The sequence below is a fragment of the Sebastes umbrosus genome, chromosome 4 (assembly GCF_015220745.1).
Source record: "Sebastes umbrosus isolate fSebUmb1 chromosome 4, fSebUmb1.pri, whole genome shotgun sequence".
Lineage (NCBI taxonomy): Eukaryota > Metazoa > Chordata > Actinopteri > Perciformes > Sebastidae > Sebastes > Sebastes umbrosus.
The window spans coordinates 26,469,464-26,496,403 of record NC_051272.1 but is presented as its reverse complement, the minus strand read 5'-3'; the positions used below and the strand labels follow the sequence as shown (position 1 = coordinate 26,496,403).

Here is a 26,940-nt window from a genome sequence, read left to right as displayed (position 1 = left end):
CGGAGTATTTTAATGCTGCAACCGATCAAGTTGCTTTAGACTTTTGGGTAATTGAACTTTAACTTTAACAGTACATTATCATACATCATAGATTTAGTATGTAAAATAAAAAGTAAGTAAAAACTACAGGATTTCCCTCCGAAATGTAGCAAAGTAAAGTGAAATTATAAAGCAGCAACCCAAAGTACAACCTCAAACTTAAATATCATACTTGAGTAAATGTGTTTGGTTAATTTCCACCACTGGGAATAAGGAAGGTAACTCCTCTTGCATTAACAAAATGAAAAAAAAATGCCAATTTGCATTGGAGACAAGTAAAACAGGTTATCCTTGTTGTTGCATTTTTAGTTGTTCAGAATATGACCAAAACTAATAAAGCCAATATTCGTGCTATCAGCTGTTTGATGAAAATGCATATATTTTTTACAGTTGATTTGAAAAAATGTATATTAGTGTTCAACCAGTGAGAGCCTCTCTCACACTGACTGTAGCATTTTGTCTATACCAATATCATTTTCTCAGCATCAAAATCTTTCATACTCGCTCCTCATCACTCCTTTTTTTCCACCAGTCTGCTGGAAGTGAGCTGTTAGTGCTTCAGTAGTCTTTGCTGTGTAGATTTTTAGTGAGACTGAACATAGGGAAACAGTCAAACACAGTCACACCCACCCATGAAGGAAAGAATAGATGGAAGAGAGAGCGAGAGAGAGACAGATATGAGAATGTCAGAGTAGGCTATTTCTGATTTTGAGCCGCGCTCTTGCAGAGTCATCATCTGCTGTCTCACCATCTGCTCCTCTGTCCGCACCAGTGGGTTTTAAACTCTTTCTAAAAAAGCGTCTCTTTTTTCCACCGGGGGGGCAAATTGTTTTTGTGGGCTCTTACAAACTCTTATCCACCGAAAATGCACCCTATTTTTGAAGACATTGACCTACAGTATTTGTTCGCCCCTTCATCTTACATTGCTTGACGTACTAATTTCTGATCTCCCCCAAGGCCAGACATCAGGCCAGCTTGTCCCTTAAAAACAGCATTCATCACAGACTGACCATACAACAGTGCCCCCTGCTGGTTGCTGCACTACCTTCCACTCATTATAAGCTGACACATCAGTACTATAGCGTTCTTGGGAACAAATGTGTTTGCAGACTTGAATGCTGCCTTATGTGTATGCATGCCCTGAAGCTCACACACAGACATACACACACATACACAAACACATACACACACTATGGCAATAACGTAGCCAGTGTTTGGTGATTTAATATATAAGTTGTCCAGCCCAGCTTTGAGACGGCTTCACTCACTAAATCTCTTTCATTCTCTTCCATGTTTATTCAGCACTTCAATGCAATCTATCCTGACCTGTTTCCTGCTGCTTGCCTATTAAAATTCCTCTTAATTATAGAACACTCTGTTTAATTAGCTTGATGGATGCACCCAGTCTGATCCCACAGGGAAGGGGAGAATAGAACACAGAGTGAAAACGAGAGTTTTTTAGGGTGTGGGTCCTAAAGATTTTCTTCTCCACTTGGGTATTGCGATGTATGTTAATGATGTATTGGATATACAATAGATGCTTATATAATTTGCTGTTGGTATATGTGTGTTGCTCTGCTACCTCATGGACATCTTGAGGCTTTTAATTGTCCTTTTTCATGAAGCAGGAAGATGGTTTCATATATTTTTCTTGCCGCTTCTCATTTTTCATCTCATTCAGGCCTCTTGGCATTGATTTTCCCTACAGCATGTTTCATTTATCATGTCTGTTTATGCTGCTTTACCTTAATCGTGGGGGATAATACATGTTTCACCTCAGGGATGTTTTATTTGCCCTCATAGAGAGACAGAGATGCTGGAGGCAGAGAAGGAGCAGAAAAGTCCAGAAAATGAGACAGAAGAAGGGTGGAGTTCCTCTAGAACGCTTTCTCCCGTCTTTCCAGTTCCTCTCAGTCCCGGGCCTGGTGCAGATGAACAGAGCAGCACAGACTGCCCTGTGGGTGTGGAAGAGGTAGGCAAATGCTCACTTGTAAACAAATCAGGGGTTTCCAGCGATTTCCTGCTTGTCAAGGGATGGAAAGAGCCTGCAGCTAATGGACAAGTCAATAGGCTCGTTCGAGATGAACATCGCCTCGCCCGGAAAGTAGATGAGATCAGGCGGTAGCAGCAGGGGGCGGTGACAAAAAGCTGCGGTCTCTGTGCTGCAATTCTGTGGAGGAAGAGCACATGTTCATGCTACACCCATGCATACACACACATTTTTTTGCATTATAAACCTCAGTGTAGAGATACCCCATTTTGTTGTCAGCGTGCAGAAATATCTTTCTACTTTTGAATGCATTGATGTAATATAATGCTGAGAATCCTTTACAACTCAGAGGAGACTTCTCGATAGTTCCCTGATTTATAATTTATAACTTATAATTAGGGCTGTCAATCGATTAAAATATTTAATCGCGATTAATCTCATGATTGTCCATAGTTAATCATGATTAATTGCAAATTAATCGCACATTTTTATCTGTTCAAAATGTATCTTAAAGGGAGATTTGTCAAGTATTTAATACTCTTATCAACATGGGAGTGGAGAAATATGCTTGCTTTATGCAAATGTATGTATATATTTATTTCTGGAAATCAATTAACAACACAAAACAATGTCAAATATTGTCCAGAAGCCCTCACAGGTACTGCATTTAGCATAAAAAATATGCTCAAATCATAACATGGCAAACTGCAGCCCAACAGGCAACAACAGCTGTCCATGTGTCAGTGTGCTGACTTGACTATGACTTGCCCCAAATCTGCATGTGATTATCATAATGTGGTCATGTCTGTAAAGGGGAGACTCGTGGGTACCCATAGAACCCATTTTCATTCACATATCTTGAGGTCAGAGGTCAAGAGACCCCTTTGAAAAAGGCCATGCCAGTTTTTCCTCGCCAAAATTTAGCATCAATTTGGAGCGTTATTTAGCCTCCTTTGAGACAAGCTAGTATGACATGGTTGGTACCAATGGATCCCTTTAGTTTTTTAGTTTCATATGATACTAGTATCTTCACTCTAGCTTTAAATCTGAGCCCGCTACAACCTAAAAATCGCAAGTTGGGTTAATGCATTAAAGAAATTAGTTGCGTTAAAATAAGTTTCTGTTAACACGTTATTATCGCGTTAACTTTGACAGCCCTATTTATAATATTTAGAATTGTCATACTTAAATGATGAGAGCATGCTTTGATCCCATCTGTGCATGTGTATGTCAATTAGGGCCGCAACTACAATTGTTTTCAGAATTGATAATCTATTGATTATTCCTAGATCAATCAAATCCTTTTTTTTTTGTCTATTGTATAGACCATTTCACAGCCGTAAACATTCCAAATGTGTCCCAGTTTGCTGCAGTATATGTCAGAGACATTAGCTGACAGGAAGTAAACATGGACCCAAGCTGTTGCATAGCAATGCAATTCCGTTGTAATGGTCTATACATTGTAGAAAATATTCAATGTCCGACCAGCAATCCAGAAAAACAAAGGCATTTAGTATGTATTGAGTCATTGATTAATCGACTAATTGTCTCTGTACTTAACAATAGTACACACCCCTAGTGCAAACTCTAAATGAGAAATGTTCTGAAATACTATAGCTTAAAGGAATAGTTGAATTTGCTCTCTCGCTGTTATGGCCACGAGTGGGACCCAAACGCTGGACACGGACCTGAGTAGTGTTGGTAAGAAAGAGTTTTTATTGCAAAGGGGCAGCAACAGTGGTAATGGTGGTGGTGCTGGAGTGCGGCTGGCATGAGCGGGAGTAATGAGGGAAAACGTGGTTGGCCTGTGGTTGCCGGCAGGCAGTCAGACGAGCAGGAAGACTGGCAGGCGGGTGATGATCCCGAAGCACAAAAGAATAATGTTAGAGCCCGGAAAACACAAGGAAGCAAAATCCCTACAGTAAGTTCCTTTTAGTTTGGCCTGAAGCGTAACTACCGCTGTGGTGAACAACAACCTGGCGAGGAGTGAATGAAGAGCTGGAAGAGATATTCTGCAGGTAGAGGACCAGACCACGAGCCAGGAAGGAAGACCACGGCAACACACACACACACACAAACACACACACAACATTCAAAGACAAAGGGTGCGTCCCAAGTCCCTAGAGAGAGAGAGACAGACAGGGAGTCCTAGAAACACAGGGGAGGGGAAAACATGAGACACAAGAGAAACTGCAAAGATACAGCCACAGTCATAGTCAAGAGTTAGATGAGAAGATGCATACCACTGTCATACCCCGCCATTAAATATGAAGCTGAATCCAGGAGATAGTTAGTTAGTTCATTAACTCAGCATAAAGACTGGACGCAGGGGGAAACAGCTAGCCTGGCTCCGTCTCAAGTAGAAAATTCGATTAGAATTCATCTTGTAAGTTACACTTGTTTTCTTTTTGTGTCTCTGTAGGTGTTTGATATCTTGCCGATATATGGTAATCTGCAACCTGGGGACCAGCAGCAGGTCACTTTCTCGTTCTACGGCCACGAAAACGTCAGCAGAGAGGTGGTGGCACAGTGCCACGTGGAGGAGGGGCCGACGTATGACATCAAACTCAGAGGAGAAGCATCAGTAATCAGCTACAGCCTTGACTCTACCCATATTGACTTTGGTCTGCAGGTATGTACACAGAGCTTCTTTACCTAGACTTTATCCTCCCAGTTCTTTATCCCATCGAGCTCTACCAATCAAATAGTTATGTTCCAGCTTAGTATGTGCAGATCTTTAAGGCTAGGATAAGACTGATGTTAGAGACTGCTGGTAGTGGCAAAGGAGGCAAGATTTAACACTATATGAGTTACATCAGGGCAAAACTCTCCTTTTCTATGTTTTTATCTTGTGTTAATTTGCCTCCCTGTGATCCTGCTTTTTTTGTCTTTGTTCGTTCCTTTGCCATCTGTTTGCTCATCCATGTATGACACATACACATTCATTCAAAACTAATTAGATTATTACAAAACTTGGGGGAGTGATGCATTCTACCATTTTCAAAATGACACTGACAGGCCTGGGGGGAGTGTGACAGATTAGGGATTGTGGATGAATATGTGTTTGCTGCATTTCTCTGGTTTGTTTCGTAATTATTTGCTTTTGCTTACTGTCAGTGTTTGACTAACAATCACATTTTTACTCTTCCTCATTCCATTTCTTCCTATAATCACAGAATCGAATGCTGAGGGACAGATTGTGGGATAAGTGCTTGTATGTCATTAGGATACACATTATATAAAGACATAATATCTACTGTTGTGGCATCAAAGTTGTTTTGACCCACTAAAAAGACTGGTGAGAGGAATCACATTAACTTTCAATGTCACTGCATAGTTTTTCACACTTTGGTCGTTTGCACTTCCACTCCCTCTTTAAGTATGCAAGCCGTCCGGACCAGTTATCATTGATATTCAAAACAAGGACATATTGATTTTTGATTTAGTTGAAATGAGCGATTCAGCAGAACATTTGTCTGACCTTCCTGTCTGTTCAGCACTATTCTTTCTCTTGCTTTTCTTGTCTCTCTTGCTCTCTCTCTCTCTCTCTCTCTTTTACTCCCTCTGTTGTTTTTTTGTGTCAATTACGTTCGTCCAAATGAGTCAGGAAGTCCTGAAACAACCCCCTCTGTGCACGCACAGTTCCAGATTCCGAGCAATATTTTTGAATCACTTTTCTTGCTTGTCTCTATCTCTCTCTGTCTCTTACTTTCTCGGGTGTTTTGAAGTGGGGTTGTATGAGGTACGTATCCATAGTAGGTGTATAACTTACAGTAGATGGCGGTCGGCAAGCCCCCAGCATCGAGAAACAGACAGGAGCATCGGCACCGGAGTAAAGCTATACAGTGCTGTGGATGGGGACAGCAGAAAAACGTATTTTAGCCACCTCAAAATAAGGCTCACCTAAACCTGAACTGAAAGTGAAATGTATGTATACTGTTTTTGTAATCTTAACCTGCTGGCTTTGGAGAGAGCATTGATAAGTTGAACTTTCAGTTCAGTTCCCTGTTGGAAACAGGAAGGAAAGGGCTGTCTGACGACAAGATAAAGCGGTGAAAATATTCTAAATATAGCGTACACTTAAATGGATAGCGATTTTATAGGTGAGCCTTTTTTTTTAGGTGGCTAAAATACATTTTTCTGCCGTACCTGTCCACAGCACTGTATTGCTTTGCTCCGGTGTCGGTAATGCTGTCTGTTTTTTCAAGCTGGGGATGCGCCGACCGTAATCTACTGTAAGTAATACACCTACTATGGATAAGTACCTCATACAACCCCACTTCAAAACAACAATCCCTTTAAACACTCAAATAAAAATTCCATTATGCGTATATCACAGTTACAACTACTATCACCTTATGTTCTTTATTATTATATTTTAATGATAGTTATTACCATAAACCATAAGGTAAAACCGGAGTCCAACATCATGCATGCTTTTCTAGAAAAATATTTTTTCTTTTTTTTACTGAACTGTATCACCTTTACAGAGCACCCACTCCACCTAAAAGGCACTAGGTGGAGTGGTTTTACCAAAACCTTCTGTTTGTCTAATTCATATTATCTTCAATGAAAGTAAAGGTGCTGACAGTTTGAAAAGCAAAGTGTTGCCTCTCCCCTCTTTTTCTTCCAGCTGTTTGATCACGAAGGGCAAGCTGAGGTGACCCTGAGAAATACTGGCAAAGTAGGCTTCAAATTTAGCCTCATACATCCTCAAAGGGATGATAAGGAGGCAGGGGGACAGAGGAAAGCCTTGGAAGAGAAGCAAAATGAGAAAGGACAGGATCGGAATGTCATACCAGGCCGGCCCATGGTTATCCCCACAATGGTGAGGTCATTTTGGGACTGTTTCAGATGTGGGAGGGTCATTTATTATGTATACGTTTGTTTGTTTTTTACCAAATTTTGTTTGTTTTTGTGTGTGTCAGGGTTACATTGATGCAGGTGCGGAGCAGTGTTTGCGTGTGCTCTACCTCCCAGGTATCCCTGAGGTGTTTGAGAAGCGGCTTCAGCTGCAGGTGGCTTTCCTGCCACCGCAGGACATCATGCTGACTGGAGAGGGAGTGTTCCCCAGGATCAGCCTGAACTTGCCACAAAACCTGCGTAAGCATAGACACGCTCTCATACACACAGACATGATCACATCCCTATTCAACGAGCCAACAGGGACGAACATTTACAATGAAATATACACGTTTTTTTAATCTATTACTATGCTTATTGTTTTAACCAAAAACTAGAATTACTGCTTCGCAGTTGTATGCCAAGTTGCAGTTTGCAGCAAAAATTAGTTTTTTGAGGTCACAGTGACCTTGGCCTTTGATTACCAAAATCTAATCATTTCATCCTTGATTCCAAGTGGACTTTGTGCCAAATTTGAAGAAATGGGACAGATGGACAGACGCACAACCCGAAAACATAATGCCTCCGGCCAAGGCTGCTGCCGGCTCAGAGGCATAAAAACAGTATCTGCAATAGATTAACTGCTATGTTGTACTCTACATTCATTCTATTTGCTCAAATGCAATTATGGTGTCAGTAATGCCATTGGAAGGAAATGTTCTCTGTGCATTGGAACGGACAATTGGAAACTTGGTCAAACTCAGTAAACAGCAGTAGATAGAAAGTGCTTAACATATAGTGTAATAGTTTATTGATCCACATGAGGAAATTGCCAGAGAACAGAGTCAGCGACAGAACAGAGCTTGTCCCCTAGAACTGAATTCAGCCCCTAGTAGGCATAGACTGTATATAAGAAGTGGACGTAGTCACCATGAAGTCACCCATTGGTTTGTGGACTGCCGTTTTGAAGCCTCGAGTTCGGCAATTTGCACGGACTACACGGACAACTCCCAGACCGGACAACGCCGTGGTAGCGTCTTGTCAATCACAAGATAACCACACTCTTAAACATACTCTGCTTTATGGTCTATTTGACTCTAAATGGGACCATAATTTACGAAATGAACATCATGCTGTATTGAAGAAGACTTGAAACTAGCGATTGAGACCATAAACTCAACTTTACAATGTTTAATGAGGTAATAAATCAAGTGAGAAGTAGGGTCATTTTCTCATAGACTTCTATACAAATCAGACTTCTTTTTGCAACAAGAGGAGTCGCCCCCTGCTGGCCATTATAAAGAATGCAAATTTAAGGCATGTCCGCATTGGCTTCACTTCTCAGACCCTCACTGTGACCTCACATAACACATTTTTGGCCATATCTCAATAATTCATATGCTAATTATGACAATTTCCCACAAATGTCTAATAGGATCAAATGATGACATTTTGTAAAGACATGGATATAAACTGCATCTTGGCTGGTTGGTGGAGGCATACAACTGCGTTTTATTTTTTGTATTCGTTGTATTGTATATACATTTTAGTTGTATTAGAAAGCATTGAGCCCAAATCCTTCAGTTAATGGACGAGTCTCCCTAATAACCATGTTTCCATGCAAACAAATACTGAGACACAAATATACAGTAACTCTTTATTTGTGCCCTGGTGTGGTGCTGTGTCCTGATTCCCTTGCAGCAGAGAAGTACTACAGCGATGTGGTGCAGCCGGCCAGAGAAGCTGTGGAGGGAGATAGACTCAGAGAGGAGCTCAAGACTGGTGGAGGAGCAACAACCGAGGCCAACCGCACCCTCACAGTCAGTGACTAAGATAAAATAACATTAATGTTACGCAATGAAACCTTATCTTCTGTATTATCTTCCAAAATTGTGGTCGTGTAGGTTACTAGTAAGCATACTGTATGCATTGTAGTGAAAACTGTACAATGCTTTGCTCTAGTACAGGAAGAATAAATGACTCTAAACTCTAAACTGAACATAAATAGTGTACAGTACATGCTCCTAATATATTTTCTTTCCATATGGGTGTGGCAGTACCACTACATCTCAGCTCTTAATAACCAGCCTATTCCACAGGGCTTTCCCTACTTCTTATCTGTGTATTGATTTTCCAGGGGGTAGACAAGAACCATTGAATTACAATGGAAATTGCTATTTTCTGCTTATCCCCTCGGTATTTACTCATGGTTTTGTGTTGCACCAAAGACATCCTTGACTTTTCCCCTCACTGTAATGAAAATGCCAAGCTTTTCATAGCAGATAAGGAAAGGAAAGATAAGAACTGCAACACCTGTGCATAAACTGACAAATTGGCAACATTACCACCTTATCCACAAAAAACCCTGACTTCGGTGACTTTCTATCTGTTGTTGTTGCTAGTGCAGTGCGGCCTAATCCAAACAACTTCAAACCCGACACTGCGCTACCTTTGCGCAATACACCTGTCATGACATAGTAAATGCAATAGTTGATATACTGTATGGTACTGGAATTATGGCTAGTCAGAAAGTAAGAAGTGGGGATATCTTGAAGTTTAAATATTACTAGTGAAAATTCCTTTAAAGGTGATCTATTCGATATGTTCAGTATTAATATAGCAGCAAACAACTATTTGCTTTGTAAAGATATAGAGGAGTAATGTCTACCTGAGCAGAGAATTAAGTCGCTCTCCCTCTGTGTGTGTTGTAATTCGAGCTTCTCGTTGCTTTGTTGACATAGCTAGGCCGGCAGTGTGTGCATGTGAGCGTGCTACACTGGCTAGCTCACCGCCTCCACTCTGAACTGCTCTCGTACAGCGGTTACGTTAGGTTTTGGTTTCTTAGTGACGGCAGGCGTGTCAGGAGCGCAACCTCCCAAGCACATTGGAAAGAAAAAATATTAATTATTATCCTGAAGGGAGCTTTGACTAGACAGATTATGAGATATCTGCCATTCTAAAGTTTACTTTCTGTTTAATAGATCAAAACTGTGTATGTATTTTGCTTGGACTGGTAAAGCTAGATTTGGAGGTACCTTGAATTATTGTTCTCACCATTGGGACTGTGCTGTTTATTGCTTCCGTAACTCTTCAACACTTTTTTAGTAACTTTCGAGGTGTTTAATGATCCCTTCCTTCTGTGCCTTCCTTCCTTCTTCGGTCTCCCTCTCCCTTTTTCTTTTTCTCTCTTTTGCCTGCTGCCTCCAGCATGACGAGCAACTTCACATGGAGATTGAGAGAACGTTGGTCAAACAGAATGCTCTCGCTGTGACCAGTAGCCTGCTGGAGCTCAGGGACTCACAAGGTTCCTCCAGAAAGTGGCACAGACTTAGCCAGTATGTTCTCACACACACACACACACGCACACACACACACACACACGCACACACACACACACACACACACACACACACACACACACACACACACACACGCACGCACACACTTTGGTTGAACAGATGGTCCACTCACTGGACTGAAACAAGAACTGTGTTGTGGAATTCAAAGAGTTTGGGTTAATGAATAATATCTGGCTGGGTATGTTTTTGTTCTGTGGTATTTGTGCAAATAGATGGATGTCATGGTGTGCATTGGCTGTTTTCGCTCATACCATATTGTGATTCATTGTTTAACTTCCACAAATGTATACTGAAAATGATGACAAATAAAATAATTAATTTGACGTTCAAGGCAAAGAACTGTGTTCCACTGAGATAAAAAAAACAAACGTATTTGGTCAGTTTTAAATTATATTTTGCTTAGAAATATTAATTTCAATGACATAGTTTTGTAAAATGATAACATAGTGATCATGACAACTTGAAACATTTGACCTATTGAATCCCAGTAAATCATAAAGCTGAAGTACTGCCAAGCCCTGCTTCAGCAAACAAATTTTTGAGATGGATGTTGCTTGTCATTGTCTTATTCATGTCTCCACCCTTACCTCTCTCCACTCCCTCAGGTTCCTGCTCCCAGAGTATGTTTTGGATTTTGGTTATGTCATTCCAGGCAATGTCCTCAGTCACACTGTACATGTGACCAATACTGGGTCAGTGACTGTGTCCTTCTGTGCCAATGGCAAACCTCTAGCTGGCACAGGTAACACAATACATTATTGAAGATCCTGTGGAATTTTCAGTACTTCATCTTATTTGTCTTATTTTCATGTGATATTTTCAGTATTAATGTAGCACAATCATGCGAACAACTTGGTGTGATGATGCTTCTGGCATTTATAATCTGGCAGTGATTGGTCTTAAGGACACACAGCAATCACATAGGATAATAAATAAATAAATAAAATCATAGAAACATATATTTTTGGCCTCCTTTAAGTTACAGTCATGAACATGTGTGCAATTATGCACATACTTCATCTGGAAAATAGTATAATATTTTATTTTATAATAATACTGAAACTGAAAATGTTTTTGTAAGACTTCAGAAAATAATACTTCAGATGAAAGAATATTTTGACATTTTGGAAAACATGCTCATTTGTTTTGATTTAAATGAGTCAAATGAGAAGATTGATACCACTCTCATGTCTGTCCATAAAATATGAAGCCAAGAGAGGATTAGCCTAGCTAGACTGGAAACAGTTGAAACAGTTAGCCTGGCTCTGTCCAAAAGTAAAAAAAAAAAAAAAAAAAATCCACCTACCAGCATCTCAAAAGCTTAACCCGTACTATTGGACTAGCTGTGACTTCCTGTAGACTTCACTGATCGCCTGGCAACCTCATGGTGGCGATAAGACTCCAGGAAATCACTGCACCTGACTGGGAAATAGTCTGGCTGCATCTAATTCCCTTTGAATCAACAATTTGTCACTTACACTTTGGTTTTTGTGCAGATCATAAACTGTACATAAGAAGTGGGCGTAGTCACCGTGACATAACCCATTGGTTGGTGGACTGCTGTTTTGGCATTTTGGTCATCGCCATCTTGGTTATTTGCAACCAGAAGTGACACGAAAGGGTGAGCTAAGTACAACCGAATGCTGAAAAAAAGACATTTTTAGGAGACCAAAATGTTACATTTAACTTTCATGAATTGAAAACACTATGAAAGGGTTAAAGTTCTACGACGAAAACACGGACAACGCTGTGGTAGCAACCTGTCAATCACAAGGTAGCCACGTTCTAAAGCATCCCCTGCTTTATGGTCTATTTGACTCTAAATGGGACCATGATTTACTAAATGAACATCATGCTGTATTGAAGAAGACTTTTAACTTCTATACAACCAGACTTCTTTTTGCAACCAGAGGAGTCGCCCCCTGCTGACTTTTAGAAAGAATGCAAGTTTTAAGCACCTCCGCATTGGCCTCACTTCTAAGATCCTTGAGTTGCCCACTGGTACAGATCAAACAAACAAAACAAACAATATGTTTATAAGTGAGCTTTAGAGGTGTCGGTAGGTGGATTTTTTTTAGCTTTGGACTGAGCCAGGCTTACTGTTTTCCTGTTTCCAGTGTTAACGATAAACTAAACTAACCATCTCCTGGATCCAGGAGACAGTGGTATTTATCTTCTCTTCTAACTCTCTGCAAGAAAAACAAACAAGCCTATTTCCCAAAATGTCAAACTATTTTTTCAAGCAGGAGAGACAAGTTTTCAGATTTATAATTTTGCTGATAAAACCTAGGTTGAGTTTTGTGTGGGTCAGTGAGATGAGTGAATAATCTTAAAGTGATAGGATAGTAGAGAAAAAGGATATGGATAAAATTAAATTGATTGATTGTCTCAAAGGGTGTGTCCCATCATTCACGGGGTAATATTCTGCCTGTCTTCTGATATTAATCCTTGTGTTTTCAATAGGCTGTTTTATTTTCCTCTCAGTGTTCTACATTTTGCCTTTATAAAATAAGAAATACATTGCGTGTTTTGTTGCTTCTTCAAAGGATTCAGTGCAGAATTTGAAAGAGTGAAAAACCTGCACTGTGGCAAGACGCAGACTTTTACAGTTACATTTGACCCCCAAGGAGACAACCTGAAGATGGGGGACATAAATGTTGTCATGCCCATAAAGGTACACATGGACATACTTGTCATTATTTCTGATTCAGTGTCAAATGTCTACGTAATTGGGTCATTGTGACCTAGTTTCTAAGATGATTTTGTTTGGTTTTACAGGTCACTGGTGGCCCAATGGTCCAGGTGCGACTGTGTGCAGTGGTAACTGTGCCGGCCATCACTGTTTCCACGGATACACTGCAGTTTGACACTGTGCAGTATGATATTTGTCAGGTAATACACTATGACAAGACACTACTTATGTAGCCCTACAAAGGTTGCTTGTTGTGTTCAATGAGGGAATGAAAATGCTGTGTTGAATGTTTGTATCATCTTTCACACTGATTTGGTTAAAATTGGATAGCTTCACAAATTCAAATAAAATTAACTTTTACTGCCCATTTTATTTGACTTTGTGTTATTAACATGCAAAAGTAGGAGAACGGGAAGCAGAAATGTATACAGCTCAACACTATTGGTTGTGTGCATGGCACACTAATGAGGGGCACTAATTAGAGAGCAATATGCTGCCTCGCCGTGGTGACATCTTGCGGTCGGATCAGGTTAAGTTCATCATTTCTGAGGATTTCTCTTACTAAGCTCATACACACTTGAAGTGCTTAAACGTGGCAAAAAAGATTAGTGATTTTATGCTGAAGCAGCATGGGGGCCATGTATTAACTGAATATCAGTTCATTCTGTTGTGACCAAACTGACATGTGTTGGTTGTTGTTGTTGTTATTGTTATTGTTCCCCATCAGGTGAAGACGATACAGCTGTTTAATCATGAGAGTGTGCCCTGCTACTGGAGCATAGCTGAGAAGGAGAAGCCTCTCAAAAAGGTACAGCAATTGTCATTTTATGTCATTTTCAATTAACTTTTCCAATTCATTTTGTAATTTGATCTCCAGGAAACAAAAAGGACTTCAACTTCACATCTACTGTACTATCTTTAGCTTTAGGAAAACTTTAGAATACTAACTAAAAGAGAAAAAATAGGGCCTTTCTCAAACCACTTCGTACACCCTCTCCCTACCTACTTCCACGTGTGGAGGGTCCGCCATATTAAGTGCCAACTACACCCAATTAGCCAGGAGTGGAAGTGAGTTATATAACCCTCCAACAGCGAGCCTGCATCGATGTCGACTTACTGGCCACGTGCAACAGCGTTTTGTGTTCGTCATGGAACACGCTCTGTTCAAATGTAAGTTCCGTGCAACTACCCGCGCAAATGTAAACTGCTCTAACTAAATAGATATTTAACTACGTAAGGTTACATTGTATTTAGGATAAAATCTACCTTTGTCTAGACTAGAAAACGGCAGACGTGTTAACACCTTAAAGAAGGCTGCTTCATTCAGCTGGGAGTGGGACTACAAACAGAGTTCACTCCGTCACAGGGTGGGAGTGTGGAAGGTCCAGTTTGAGTAAGGCCCATACAGACACAGCTGCATTAGGGTGACATTTGCCTTTGTTCTTGCTCTCTACCAGCATAAAAAGATCCCACAGGAGCAGCAACCACCTCCAGCTGTGTTTAAGATGATTCCCAGCTCCGGCACGCTGTCCTCTGGTGAACGAGTCAATGTCCAGATAAGGTTCAGCCCTGCTGAGGGGGTGAAGAGCTTAATTTACCTTAGAGATTGGCACAATATATAGCAGAGCAGCTTGGCATTGCATGGGTTGGTGACCTACTGTATGTGTCTTTGCAGCATGCTTACAACAGGCAGCTAGTGGTCCGTGTGGCTGAGAGCACCCAGCAGGTGTTCATCACAGCCCAGGGGCAGAGTGAGGAGCCGCAACTGGAGTTCTGCCCGCCGGTGCTGGAGCTGGGGCCTTGCCTGCCTGCCACCACTGAGGTTGTCTCTGAGGTCACCGTCAAAAACCCCTGCTCTTTCCCCATTGAGTTCTACTGCCTGGAATTGGATACGCAGTATCTCGAGGAAGAAAAGGTACAGGTGGCTTTCTTCTGTGTGAGTGCAAAGGGATGAGAAAGAGAGAGAAAGTTGGAATGAGAGGGTGCAAGCAAGGTTGTTGGATAGTAATAGTGTGAGTACATACCATTGCCATATACCAATACCTTACAAACCATTTATCCATCAGAGGAAGTCATGCCCATTCTAAAATTTGACAAAGAGAATTTTTTGCTCAATACCAATTCTTATGTATAGTCCAGATATCACAGAAAGTTTAGTTTAAGATTATCTAACCATTTCTACTCCAACTCCTCTTTTTCATAGACCTGTTTTTGTCTTTTTTAGGGGGGGACAGGGGGCATTTAGGGTGAGATTACTGGTATTCACCATCTGAAAGCTGGGAACCTGATGATTAATTTGAGATGCAGCTCAGCACTGTGTGTCAAGTTGTTCTAGTTATGAATCAGAAATTAAAAAAATAATTGATCAATTAATGAATTAATGAAAATAAATTTTGAAAGTGTATAGAGGCTAAGAACGTTATGATAGAAGTATATGATGGCCATTCCCATGCTCTATTATGTCTCATAAGTTGTTGCAGCATTTTTTGGGTTGATACCATTTGTTACACAGATTTGGTGCTAAATTTAATAATTTTTTACCACTCGATAATTCATGAAAATGATCAATATTCCCTCCAAAATACCACATTATGACACCAAGACATTGATGAACACCATAGAAAAAGCCATGCTGTGATTCGGTATTTTGGCAAGAATTGTATCTTTCGGCGATTGGATGGCGAGCACTTCTGTTCTGGAAAGTACTCAGAAGCCCCTTCATTGACAATATACTTAGGGAAAGCCATATAGCCTCTGAATGCCCTAGATCTCTAGTTTGTGGTTGTAAAGTTTCATAAGGCTGTGATTATCCCAGAGGTCACAACAGGTCATTTCATACAGTGAGGTCAAATTAAAAAAAAGGTCTCACTTTATAAAGCGACTAACATCGGGATTAATATCATCACACATGAATACGACTGGGCTCATTGAATTCACAAGAGTCTCAGCTTTACAGTCACACATTGTCACACATTGTCACACATGCCCTAAGCTGCATGTGATTATCATAATGTGGGCATGTCTGTAAAGGGGAGACTCGTGGGTACCCATAGAACCCATTTTCATTCACATATCTTGAGGTCAAAGGTCAAGGGACCCCTTTGAAAATCACCATGCCAGTTTTTCCTCACCAAAAAAACTGGCTTCGTAGCGTTGTTTAGCGTTCTTCCCGACATGCTAGCATGACATGGTTGGTAGCAATGGATTCCTTATTCTAGCTCTAACTAAGCCTGCTACAGCCTCTGAAAAAGGAAAGTCTGACGAGGGTGCTGGCACCCTCAACATGTTTTCACTTAATCTTTGCTACCACTCTTTCCCTCTTGGAAATGTCCTCTCTTTTCTTATCTCCTAACATTTCACTTTCCTCTTTCCTTTCCTGTCCTGGTTTCCTTGTCCCTGTCCTTGTCTTTCCCATTACTTCATCCCATGTAGATCCTGCGTCTGATGCAGGGTTATGATGAGAACAACATCTTACTGCTGCCTCCCAGAGCCCCTGGAGAAAGTCTTCCCACAGAACTGCTCGACTACTACAAGGAGTACTGCTCCCAGCTGAAAGAAGATGGTAGTTTCAAGCACACATGTTCATCAAGCACTGAAATAATACACCCACATGTGTCTGAATAATGTGTGCACACCTGTTTTAATCTAATCTACCCATGTGCAGCAGAGCTGAAGGAAGGCTTGGATGAAAATGAAGCTGTGACGGGTGACACACTTGAGGAAGAAAAGAGGTCAAGACAAAACGATGCCCACCTAGCAGACAGAAAAGTGGAAGAAATGCACACTATGACTGTGAAACCAGCTGAATTACGTGAGTATAACCGTTTTAGAAGCAGAACTTGAATGTAGCCTGACATGAGGTGAGTGTAATTCACTGTAATTTCCGCAGGTACTGTGTGTTTTATGAATTCTTGTGCTTTCAGTCATTTCGGAGATGAGGAAAGAGGGAAGCAGTGGAGGAATGGGGCAGATAGAGATGACCCCCGTCTCCAGAGCAATTGCCCGCCACATGTCTCTTGATTTGTCACCTGAGGGTCTGGCTGCACACAACCGCAGAGGCATTGCTATTATTGTATATGGAGCCCCACTGACAGGTGAAGCAAATAATTAATCAACCTAATTAGCAGAATCTTCATATTTCAATAAAATATTTGAAGAGTAAGAGTATTAGAAAACATGAATCACTATACACCACACTCACTACCCTGTGAGCAATCTGCCCTGAGAGGCAAGTGAGAAAAATAAATTCTGGTGATCCATTTTTTTTCATAACTTTACACACAACTTTATATAAAAACATACCAAACTCGTACAGACATTGCCCTGCATTGTACCCACCCTTTATCCTTCCCTACCTTCTATATATATATATACATATATATATATACAGTATATATATATAGTAAATAAAAGTAAATAGGTAAATAAAATACAATAAAAGAGAAGAATAAATATTAATCAAAAAATAATAATAGAAAAGGATGCAATGTTACAGTAGCAATATGCTAAATAGGAAAAATATCAGTCAGGTGGCTCGGTATATCAGAGAGTCCACCAAGAAGTTCCTGGTAATTTTAGTCCCGGGACTTCTTTTCAAGGACGGAAAAGGTTCCTTCAGACGATTAGCCCCTTTTCAACCCGAAACTAAGAACCTTTTGAAGAACTCATTGCGTTTAGACCTCAGGGACCAGGGTCTAAATTAACTTCTGGGGATATTTACGGGACCTTTTTATCCTCCAAAAAGGCCCTGGCTGGAGGGGTAGTACTCTCTGAAATTACCAGAGCTTTCGTGATGGAGTTTGCAGGGATGGCCGTCGCTGATTGGTGAAACACACACACAGCACTGCAGCTTCAACTGTACTGCTTCATTCATAAAACAAGGTAGTAAAACTAGTGCTCTAGTATTGATTAAGGACCATTTGAGGATGAGGGGAGAGCATTTCTCTTTGTTTGATAACATTAAAAGAATAGTTAAGCTCTGCTGTCGGCTTCCCGACTCATTTAAAAAAAGATTGAGAGATTGTGCGATCGGTAGAAGAAAGCGAGACGTAGCGCGGCTGTGCTGTGAATGAGAGAAAGAAAAGTTATTTCCTTATTGTTTCACATTGTTAACGTTCGAAAGCACAAATAAAGAACCCTCAAACACCCAACAGATGATTTCCTGTGTATACAGGCGCTCCTAGTTTCATTTTCCTCCTCTGCATTTCATTCATTATGTCCAACGTGCATCAGTGAATATATGCAGCAGTAAAATAAAGTATTTTTTCCAGCATGTTTTTTAAATAAAACAGGCAGCCATACTGAACTGCAGGCTGCAGAGTGTGTTTACTGCTGTTACCACCAGCAGCCCTCATCTCATGACATGTTGCGGACTAATTTGCCTAGTATTCGCAGGTCTTCAGACCGTGGTGGAAACGCAAACAACAATGGCTGAAGGAACCTTTTTGTTCCATGGAAAGTCATTCCTGGGACTAAAAGTAAGCTATTGTCGAGATTGGGCAAATTAGTCCACTGACGTACGAAAAATCCACCTGACATGGGACGAGGGCTGCTGGTGGTCACAGCAGTAAACACACTCTGCAGCCTTAATTTAGACCCTGGTCGCTGCGTTCGAAACGCAAGGAGTTCCTCAAAAGGTTCATAGTGCCTGGGGAAAGTTCCTGCGGTTGAAAAGGGGGAAAGATTATCTCGCAAAACTTTTTTTTTCACCTGCTCTTAAGTCATAAACACAGGAGAGAAAACAATTGAGATCAGACTTAGAAATGGATCACCAGAATTTTATTTTTGCTTGCCTCTCAGGGCTTCCGTAATATTCAGTATATATACAGTATACTATATACTGTATATATACCCATATATACCTAGTTTTGTGGGATTGATGAGTATTTATATGTACAATTGTGTTTGTGTCCTGTTCCTCCACTTCAGGTAAGGGCAGCACAGTGGCTGCTCTTGGACGTCACTACGGTGGGGCGTGCCTGAGTGTTGATGCAGTGGTTACAGAGGTGCTGATAAATGGCACCTCACCTGTTAGCCTGACAGCAAGACAAATCTATGACTGTGCTGCTGCCGAGTATGCTGAGAAGAAGGCTGGTGAGAATTATTCAATTCTACTGTGTTTTTTTTTTGTGTTTGGGGAGTTGTAGTAGCCTTGAAGTGAGAGAAGTGGTTTGTGATGGACAGACTAGTAATGCTTTTCCATACTGTCAATGCGCCGATTAACAAGGCATTTAATCAGCATCCACTCCACAGGAACGGCTCAGTAGTCAACAGTAAAAGTCTGTGATTGTACTAAGCAGTTCTGCTCCTGTAATCAGGCATTCATTATAAATCTTTGATAGTCAGATGGGACACTCCTGCAGACGAGCATAATGTTCAGCTTAGATTGGTAAATGAAGGTGAACATAAATATATATATATATATATCTGCTTCTAGCTCAAACCACAGAACCAGGACCTGCAGCACATCTTGAAACCTCCATTCCAGCTCCACATTCAGCTCAAGCTTTACACGATACAGTGGAAGTTCTCGCCATCCCCAATGAGGACAGCTGCAGTAGAAATGACTCCAAGGCTACTCAGGAGACTGAAAACAAACACTTTGCCCTTCGCCTGGTACAGTTTCTTAAATTCTCTTGTCATCTGGTGTGTTTTAACGGGTTATGTTATGATGTTTAACCACTGTAGTCCAGGTTTGGGTTCTATAGATTGAGGAACCTACTGGATACATCGTTATCTTTGCAAGAAAAATCTCTCTCTTAAATCAGGATATAAAAGGATTATATAAAATTGAGAATACAATGTAATAATTGAATATAGTAAACCAATTGGTGTGGTTTGGCCTCAGGGAGGAGATGTGACCACACTCAGCAATCTCTTGCCTGAACAGCTACTGGTTGATATCCTGGCAGAAAGATTTCAGGTACGTTGACACACTGTTCTTCCCGTATTTATGCAGTTTATTGTAGAAGTATATGTTATGAAACGGTTTCGAAATACACAGTTAACTGCTAAGGCACAATGTCACAGGACCTTACATATAGTGCAGACCTACTTTAAGACAATTAGATTAAAAATGTTACATGCATACAAAGGGCTGTGTATTTGCAAGAATCTGGCATTATGATACATGTCATGATAAAGGGGTAATGATTCAATATATTATGATATATTGTGATACTGTTAGCAAGGCGATATTTTTCAATTTGTTTTATTTGATTTCAGAAATAACTGTCAGAAATAAACCATTTTAGAATAGGCAAAAACACATTTATACTGCATCCAAACAACTGCATGGTTTTTGCCCCAAGCTACATGTGATTATCATAAAGTGGGCATGTCTGTAAAGGGGAGGCTCATGGGTACCCATAGAACCCATTTTCATTCACATATCTTGAGGTCAGAGGTCAAGAGACCCCTTCGAAAATGGCCATGACAGTTTTTCCTCGCCCAAATTTAGTGTAACTTTGGAGCGTTATTTCTACCTACTTCACAACAAGCTGGTATGATAGGCTTGGATCAATTCCTTAGGTTTTGTAGTTTCATATGATGCCAGAAACTTTACTCTAGCTTTAATTTTGAGCCCGCTACAACCTCCGAAATATCGAATAGCAGCCGGTTCATTAAAAGGTTCATTAAAAATCATGTTTTGGAGAATCCATACAGTATTGCACAACATAATATTGCGATACTCATGTGTATCTGTATTGTCTAACACCTTTATGCATACATCAAAAAGGCTCACAGTTATTGGTAATTATATGTCAGATATGCATTATGTTTAATACTTAAAAGAGGCAGAGTTTCACTTAAGTTTCACTTGTGTCTTTTCATGTTTATTCTCTTTGTCTCGTCATTGTCGCTGCTGTTGGTGCTGCCGTTGTGATAACAGCTAAGCGATTGTTACCGTGGCATCGTGATTGACGGCCTGGAGTCTGTGTACACTCAGTCAGCAGCCAGCACGCTGCAAGTTGTTCTCAAGGCCCTTAATAACCGCAAACACATCTATGCAGTCAACCTGTCTGACTCCTACGCTGCCCTGAAGGCACGGCGGAGAGTTCAGAGAGAAACTGAGGGTAAAAAATGCACCAGCTGACACACATACATAAAAAAATTATACAGAGGACAGAACTCATTAAAGTTATTGTATTATCTATAAGGTTTATGTCTCTGTACAGTAAGTGGAGCTGTCTGTGTGTGTGTTTTTAGAAGCTCTGCAGAAAGAGAAAGCTGACAGGGAGGATCGGTGGGTGCAGCAGCTGGATGAGGAGGAGTATGACGCTCTGCCAGAGGAGCTGAAGGAGCGTATTGCCCAGCGACATAGAAAGAAGCGCAGACTGCAGAAACTCAGGTACTGACTGGAAGATGGCCGGACACACTGAACCTAATGCAAGAACATTTTTGTATTGTCAACAGAAAACTTTTTTTCTGTGAGGTTTGCTAGTACGAGTGTTCCAAGTCGGATTCATCACTCTCTTAACTGGACAAATGTAATTTGCTCGTTTTAGCTTGATGATTATCACCCGTTCATGTTATTTTAATTAATTTCTGCATCATATTTAAACTCCAAATTCTGTCAGATTAAGGCATTATGATTCTTAAGTCAAGTGTATCTATGTATACATGACTGGTACGACAGGTCTGGACCACCCGTGAATTTCGTTTGTACTTAAAGGAACATTGTGTATCATTTAGGGGGATCTATAGGCATAAATGGAATATAATATTAATAAGTATGTTTTCTTTAGCGTATAATCACCTGAAAATAAGAATCATTGTGTTTTGTTATCTTAGAATGAGCCTTTTATTTCTAAATGTGAGTGGACAAAGAACATACAGTTTTTTGCCGAGAAGGGAAAGTCAATTGTTCGTTCCATTGCAACATCAGTGCTCAGCAGCAAAGCTACACTTCCACCATTTTGGACTGAAGTGACTACCGGACGCCAGTAAAACGTCCACATAAAAAGTTCCCCACAAAAGTAAAGTAAAAGTAAAATAATTTCTATTCTATTGTCATATTCTACCAAAATGGCCTGTGTTGAACAATAAAATATTATAAATAGAATAAGCGTTTTTCAGTCCAAAATGGCGGCTGTTGTAAAAAAACACTGGATTTTTGTCTCTTTGCTTCTATACTCTTTGGAGCGGGTCCTCGTCACTGAGCCGCCCTCTATGTTTCTACAGTAGCCCAGAACGGACAAACCAAACAGTGGCTCTAGAGAGGGCCATTCACATTTTCACGTTTTCGCGAAACATGCTTGGAACACAGGAGAGGTTTCAGTTGGTTGCAATCTGCAACCTCACCACTAGATACTGCCAGATCCTACACACTGCACCTTTAAGAGAAAATTCTAAGCACAATTCTCTCCTCTTCTTAAATCAATCATATCACCAAATGAATGAATTAAAATTCAAAAACTGTTTGTGCGCCTGTGTGTAAGGAAGCTGGAGCGTATAGAGAAAGAGCAGGAAGAAAAGAGGCACCAGGTAGAGTTGAAAAGGCTGAGAGAGGAAGAGTTGAAGAAGAAGAGCAAAAAGGGTGGAAAGAAGGATCCTAAAGAATCTTCGAGGAAGAAGGAGGGGAAGCAGGTCTGTATAGAGCACATTTTGAGTCACGTTATCTTAATGAAAAATGTGTTTATCTTAACTCAACCTGATTGAGAGCCATTTCTACCTCTCCGTTTAGGTATGTAATGCTAAAAAAATCCACTAGATGTCATTGTGTCTTTAAATAGCATGCCTTTTTAGTTCTCACCTTCTCACAGGTAGTTAGCGACAAAAAATTCCCTCCAGACATGAGGACTCTATTTGGTCTCTTTTTCAAAGTTAGGCATATTTTTTCTACATATCGTAGTTTCAGATTTGTAACTTACGTACGAATATAGTTACGAAGGTAACTTGATACTAAAATAAAAAGTATAGTAAGGGGCAAATAATTTTCTAAAAACACGTTCTACCAAACGGTTCAGTTGTACTTTAAAGGTAAAGCTACATACAAAGCTAATGATGTAATTAAAATTTAGTATTTTCTACTAAATAGAACAACTTTTGATTATTCATTGATGTTAATATGGTACATTTAGTGTTATTCCATTTTATATATTATATAAAATACACACACATATATATAAATATATATATATAAATGCAGAAATAATTTAATAAGTATGATTTTTTTACTGTCTAAAAATATGCTCTACCAAATGGTTAAATTGTCCTGTATAGGTAAAAGTTGTGATTTTAAGATAATAAATGTAATTTTTTTATGAAATAAAAAAACTTATAAACATTCACTTTTGTTAATATAATTTGCTAAGATCATATGTTTAATGTTATTCCATTTTATATTAGATTAAACAATTATATCAGTATGATTTTTCACCATTTCTGAGATGTTTTCAATGTAGCCTACTGTAAATATTGTAAGTATCTAGAATAGATAGATGTAAATAATACTAGTACTGGTAATACTACTAATTCCACCATAAAAAAAAGACATATGTTGGTATATTAACCTATTACTGCAAAATAACAGTACAGTTTGTATTTTTCTTTTACCGTGATGCGTCATCTCAACCGTTTAGTAGAGTCCTATACTGTATTTAAAAAACTATGAGGTCTGTTAAAAAATATATATTTTGATTGATATTGATAATTTGTTTCATTCCCTCTCTAGTCAACAGATGCATTGAATGGGCTTCATCAGTTAAATGAAGGTGCAAGCAACTGCAAATAATCCACCTTTTCTTAAATGCTGGACACATAGACTGTAATATGATTGGTTAGTTGCTGACACATGGTCCTCTTTGCTATTACAGTGCGTCATAGCAAGGAGGCTGACGATTTACAAAAACAGACAGAAGAACCCAAAGCATTACATGCAGAGTCGCCTCCACCCACCGACAAGTTGGAGAGAGAAAAGGTAGGTTTACTGCTAAGCAGAGGCAGTGATATATTCAACCCCACACTAGAATTTCACTGTATCATATTATAAAATATTAGAGTAACTCTTTAGATTATGTCCTGCAACGCACAGCATAATTCTTCCCAATTAACAGTACGATTTTGTACCAGTAGAGGTATATATGTAGGTACAAGGGAGGAATATGTAAATAATGTGAGAATTTATTTTGTAGGTATTTTTTAACTAACTGGTACCTTGTCTAATATTACGGGGTACAGTATGAGCTACTGAGCAACAAAGGAGCTCTAACAGAGCGTTTCAGACAGAAGGTGAAAAGAGGTGCTACAGCACAGCTGGTATGAAAACAATTAAGTGTTTTTTTTAACATTAAGGCATGTAAACATTCAATTATGCACCTGAAAATTAGCATAAAATGTCCTCTTTAAATCTCTGTAAGTCTTGTTCTTACATGTATGAACATACTGTACCATTATACCAAAAAAAGACACTGTTGCGGGCCATAATCTAAAGCATTATCAGTATTTGTCTTTAATCTCACTACGGACCCATTTACAGCTGGACTTATAGATATCTGGATTTATATACTGTACATAATCTAAAGCCATTCAATCATGAACTTTGCATTTATACCAGACTTGAAGTATGTTTGTTATTGGATCTTAGAGTACAGAAACTGCAGAGATGAAGAAACTAAGAGTAGAAAAAGAGTTGAAGAAAAGTAAAAAAGAGGGAGAGAGAGAGAATAAAGAAGACGGGGAGACGGGCCTGTCTGGTAGAAAGGAGGTCTGTATACGCACTACGTTCAGTGATTCCTCAGTGAACCAAATCCTTGAAACCAGATTTTACACATACGCAAACAAAGACATACTCTGTTTGCCAATCAGTTATTTTTTAATGATTTGTTTTTTGTTTGTTTTTTTCCAGTTGACACTTGCGCCGGATGTTCAACCAACTTCTTCCCTTAACATCTCTAGAGAGTTACCAGTGGACGCAAGACAGCAACATCATTTAAATGGAGAGGCCGGCAGATGTAAGGAATCTCAGCATGGTTCCATGCAAGAGACAGGAACAGGAAGAAAGCTCTCAGGTCATATCATCACATTTTTCATGAAGAGCACCCAATTCTGCCAATGCAGTTTTAATAGATGGAACTATTTAATGAGTTCATGTTTGCCTTGGATCTCTGTCATTTTGAAAGAGACAGACACAAATTTCCATCTATAAGCGAAGATTTTTTATTTTCGTTTTACACAATATGCAACTTAATAATAATAATCTGTTTTTCTCAGATGGCTTTAATTACATAACTAATAATGTTTTGAGGAGAAATAAGTGAACATTTTGCTACGATGGTTGTTTCTTACAGTAGTTTATTCTTGTCCTTTGATGTTAAATATATTGGTAGGATGAGGGTTAAGCTCACAATTTACTCTAAGGCTTACAAATTGATTATCAAACAGCCATTTTTTTATTCATAGAGGTTCTCCAAACCCAAGATTAACTCCTAATGAGGTTATCTAATTAATTATAAGTTATAACTGTTTCAGTTCAGGGCATGCAGATATATAGAAAATCTGACAAGGGAAGCCAAGAAATCAATGTCATTCTAATTATGAATAAAAAATGATTTTGTATTATTGTATGTATTTAAGTATTATTATTGATCCCTCTTCTAATACAGTGCATCAAATTAAAGACACTGATCATTCACATAAGAGGACAGGAGAAGCCACGGGATTACAAACAGAGTCTCTTCCACACAAGCCGGGGAAAGAAATGGTGAGTTTATTAAGGAGGAAACGCAGTGGGTAGTTAGTGTGAAAGTACCTTTCTTCCATTTGTATTTGCAGTCTTGCGGCTCTTGAAAGCTTCAAACGTTGCACTGAATGCTGAGAGTATACACAACCATTCAGTGTGCTTTGGCGACATTTAGAGAGATATGATCAGGAATTACATGCAAGAAAATGCAATGACTTGATGATTTGTACCCTACCCTTGCTGTTTCTACTATCCACCCTATCCAGTCCATTGTGGATGAGCTGCAGAGTCGGTTCAGAGCGTATGAGCTGAGCCAGGAACAGGTGAAGCACATCCTACGGCACTGGGACCGAACCCGGGGCTTGTTGCTGGTCCCGTTTGCCGGTGAAGAGGCCCCGCCGGTGTCAGAGGATGCCACAATAGAGAAACAGGTGAGTTTGCTGACTGTCAGTTGTGTTTTCTCTAATAATTAAGTTAAGACTGCTTGGAAAATTGGGACAAAGATGCTCTTCTTTTTTATCCTCTCCTAAACTGCTGCCTGCCATCGTCCCAACCTCTTACATTTTCAATAACATTGGAACACCCCAACTGTTCTTCCAAACCCAACAAAATGGTTAAACTTCAGCAAAATAAAGCAAAATACAGTACACATTGTTGTATGTATTTCCCCTTTATGTATGCATTTACTGTATCATCATTAAATTAAGAAAAAAAAACATATGTTAAATTACAGTAATTTAGCTTTTTTGTTTTAATTAACTGAATGATCAAATCGCAGTGTAGAGGTGTATTGTATTTCAGTTTGTCCAGCAGAGGGCAGCATAGACTGGCCAATACCATATGCAAAGCGCTGGTGCAGGGAAGCTTTTTCTTTTTTGAAATGGAGACACCTTAGGCCTTTCTCATTTCCCGGTTTGTACATCCTCGATTCCTTTCCTCGCCTCCTCTCCTCGAGTCTTAGCCCTGTCCACGGGAGATGCAAGCGGAGGAGGCGAGGAGAGAGGAGTTGAGGCAACAGGCATTTCAATTTAACAAATGGGACATCCTTGCCTCGGAAGACGTCATTTTAAAGCATAGCTGCATCATCAGCTGTCCATTGTTTTGTTATACCGCTGTATCGTATGATCTTTGTCAGATTAGCATTCATTTGTTCATGACAATTTATATATTTACGATTAATTTAATTCACAACATGGCATAACGTGATATACTATATATATATATTTTATTGTGTGAATATGCGTAATTGCCTTGCTCGTAATAGCCAGCAGGGGGCGACTCCTCTGGTTGCAAAAAGAAGTCTGATTGTATAGAAGTCTATGAGAAAATGACTTGA

General features: G+C 39.8%; 1 protein-coding gene across 4 annotated transcripts in view; it reads left to right on the top strand.

The window, feature by feature from the left end:
* The window catches only part of hydin (HYDIN axonemal central pair apparatus protein), a 108,951-nt gene that overhangs the window by 51,327 nt on the left and 30,684 nt on the right, over window positions 1–26,940 (top strand). The window contains exons 25-51 of one of the 4 annotated variants that reach the window (XM_037766591.1): window positions 1,843–2,011; window positions 4,452–4,661; window positions 6,663–6,857; window positions 6,958–7,132; window positions 8,573–8,691; window positions 10,079–10,206; window positions 10,836–10,972; window positions 12,777–12,904; window positions 13,009–13,122; window positions 13,650–13,730; window positions 14,380–14,502; window positions 14,598–14,837; window positions 16,355–16,484; window positions 16,590–16,733; window positions 16,846–17,016; window positions 18,851–19,015; window positions 19,359–19,537; window positions 19,770–19,844; window positions 20,814–20,997; window positions 21,131–21,272; window positions 22,363–22,510; window positions 23,598–23,637; window positions 23,740–23,843; window positions 24,510–24,629; window positions 24,771–24,933; window positions 25,528–25,625; window positions 25,871–26,035. In XM_037766591.1, the coding sequence (XP_037622519.1) occupies window positions 1,843–2,011; window positions 4,452–4,661; window positions 6,663–6,857; window positions 6,958–7,132; window positions 8,573–8,691; window positions 10,079–10,206; window positions 10,836–10,972; window positions 12,777–12,904; window positions 13,009–13,122; window positions 13,650–13,730; window positions 14,380–14,502; window positions 14,598–14,837; window positions 16,355–16,484; window positions 16,590–16,733; window positions 16,846–17,016; window positions 18,851–19,015; window positions 19,359–19,537; window positions 19,770–19,844; window positions 20,814–20,997; window positions 21,131–21,272; window positions 22,363–22,510; window positions 23,598–23,637; window positions 23,740–23,843; window positions 24,510–24,629; window positions 24,771–24,933; window positions 25,528–25,625; window positions 25,871–26,035 (3,847 nt within the window). Of the gene's footprint in view, window positions 1–1,842; window positions 2,012–4,451; window positions 4,662–6,662; window positions 6,858–6,957; window positions 7,133–8,572; window positions 8,692–10,078; window positions 10,207–10,835; window positions 10,973–12,776; window positions 12,905–13,008; window positions 13,123–13,649; window positions 13,731–14,379; window positions 14,503–14,597; window positions 14,838–16,354; window positions 16,485–16,586; window positions 16,734–16,845; window positions 17,017–18,850; window positions 19,016–19,358; window positions 19,538–19,769; window positions 19,845–20,813; window positions 20,998–21,130; window positions 21,273–22,362; window positions 22,511–23,597; window positions 23,638–23,739; window positions 23,844–24,509; window positions 24,630–24,770; window positions 24,934–25,527; window positions 25,626–25,870; window positions 26,036–26,940 lie in introns of all 4 variants that reach the window. The other 3 variants (XM_037766590.1, XM_037766593.1, XM_037766592.1) reach the window with 3 other exon arrangements.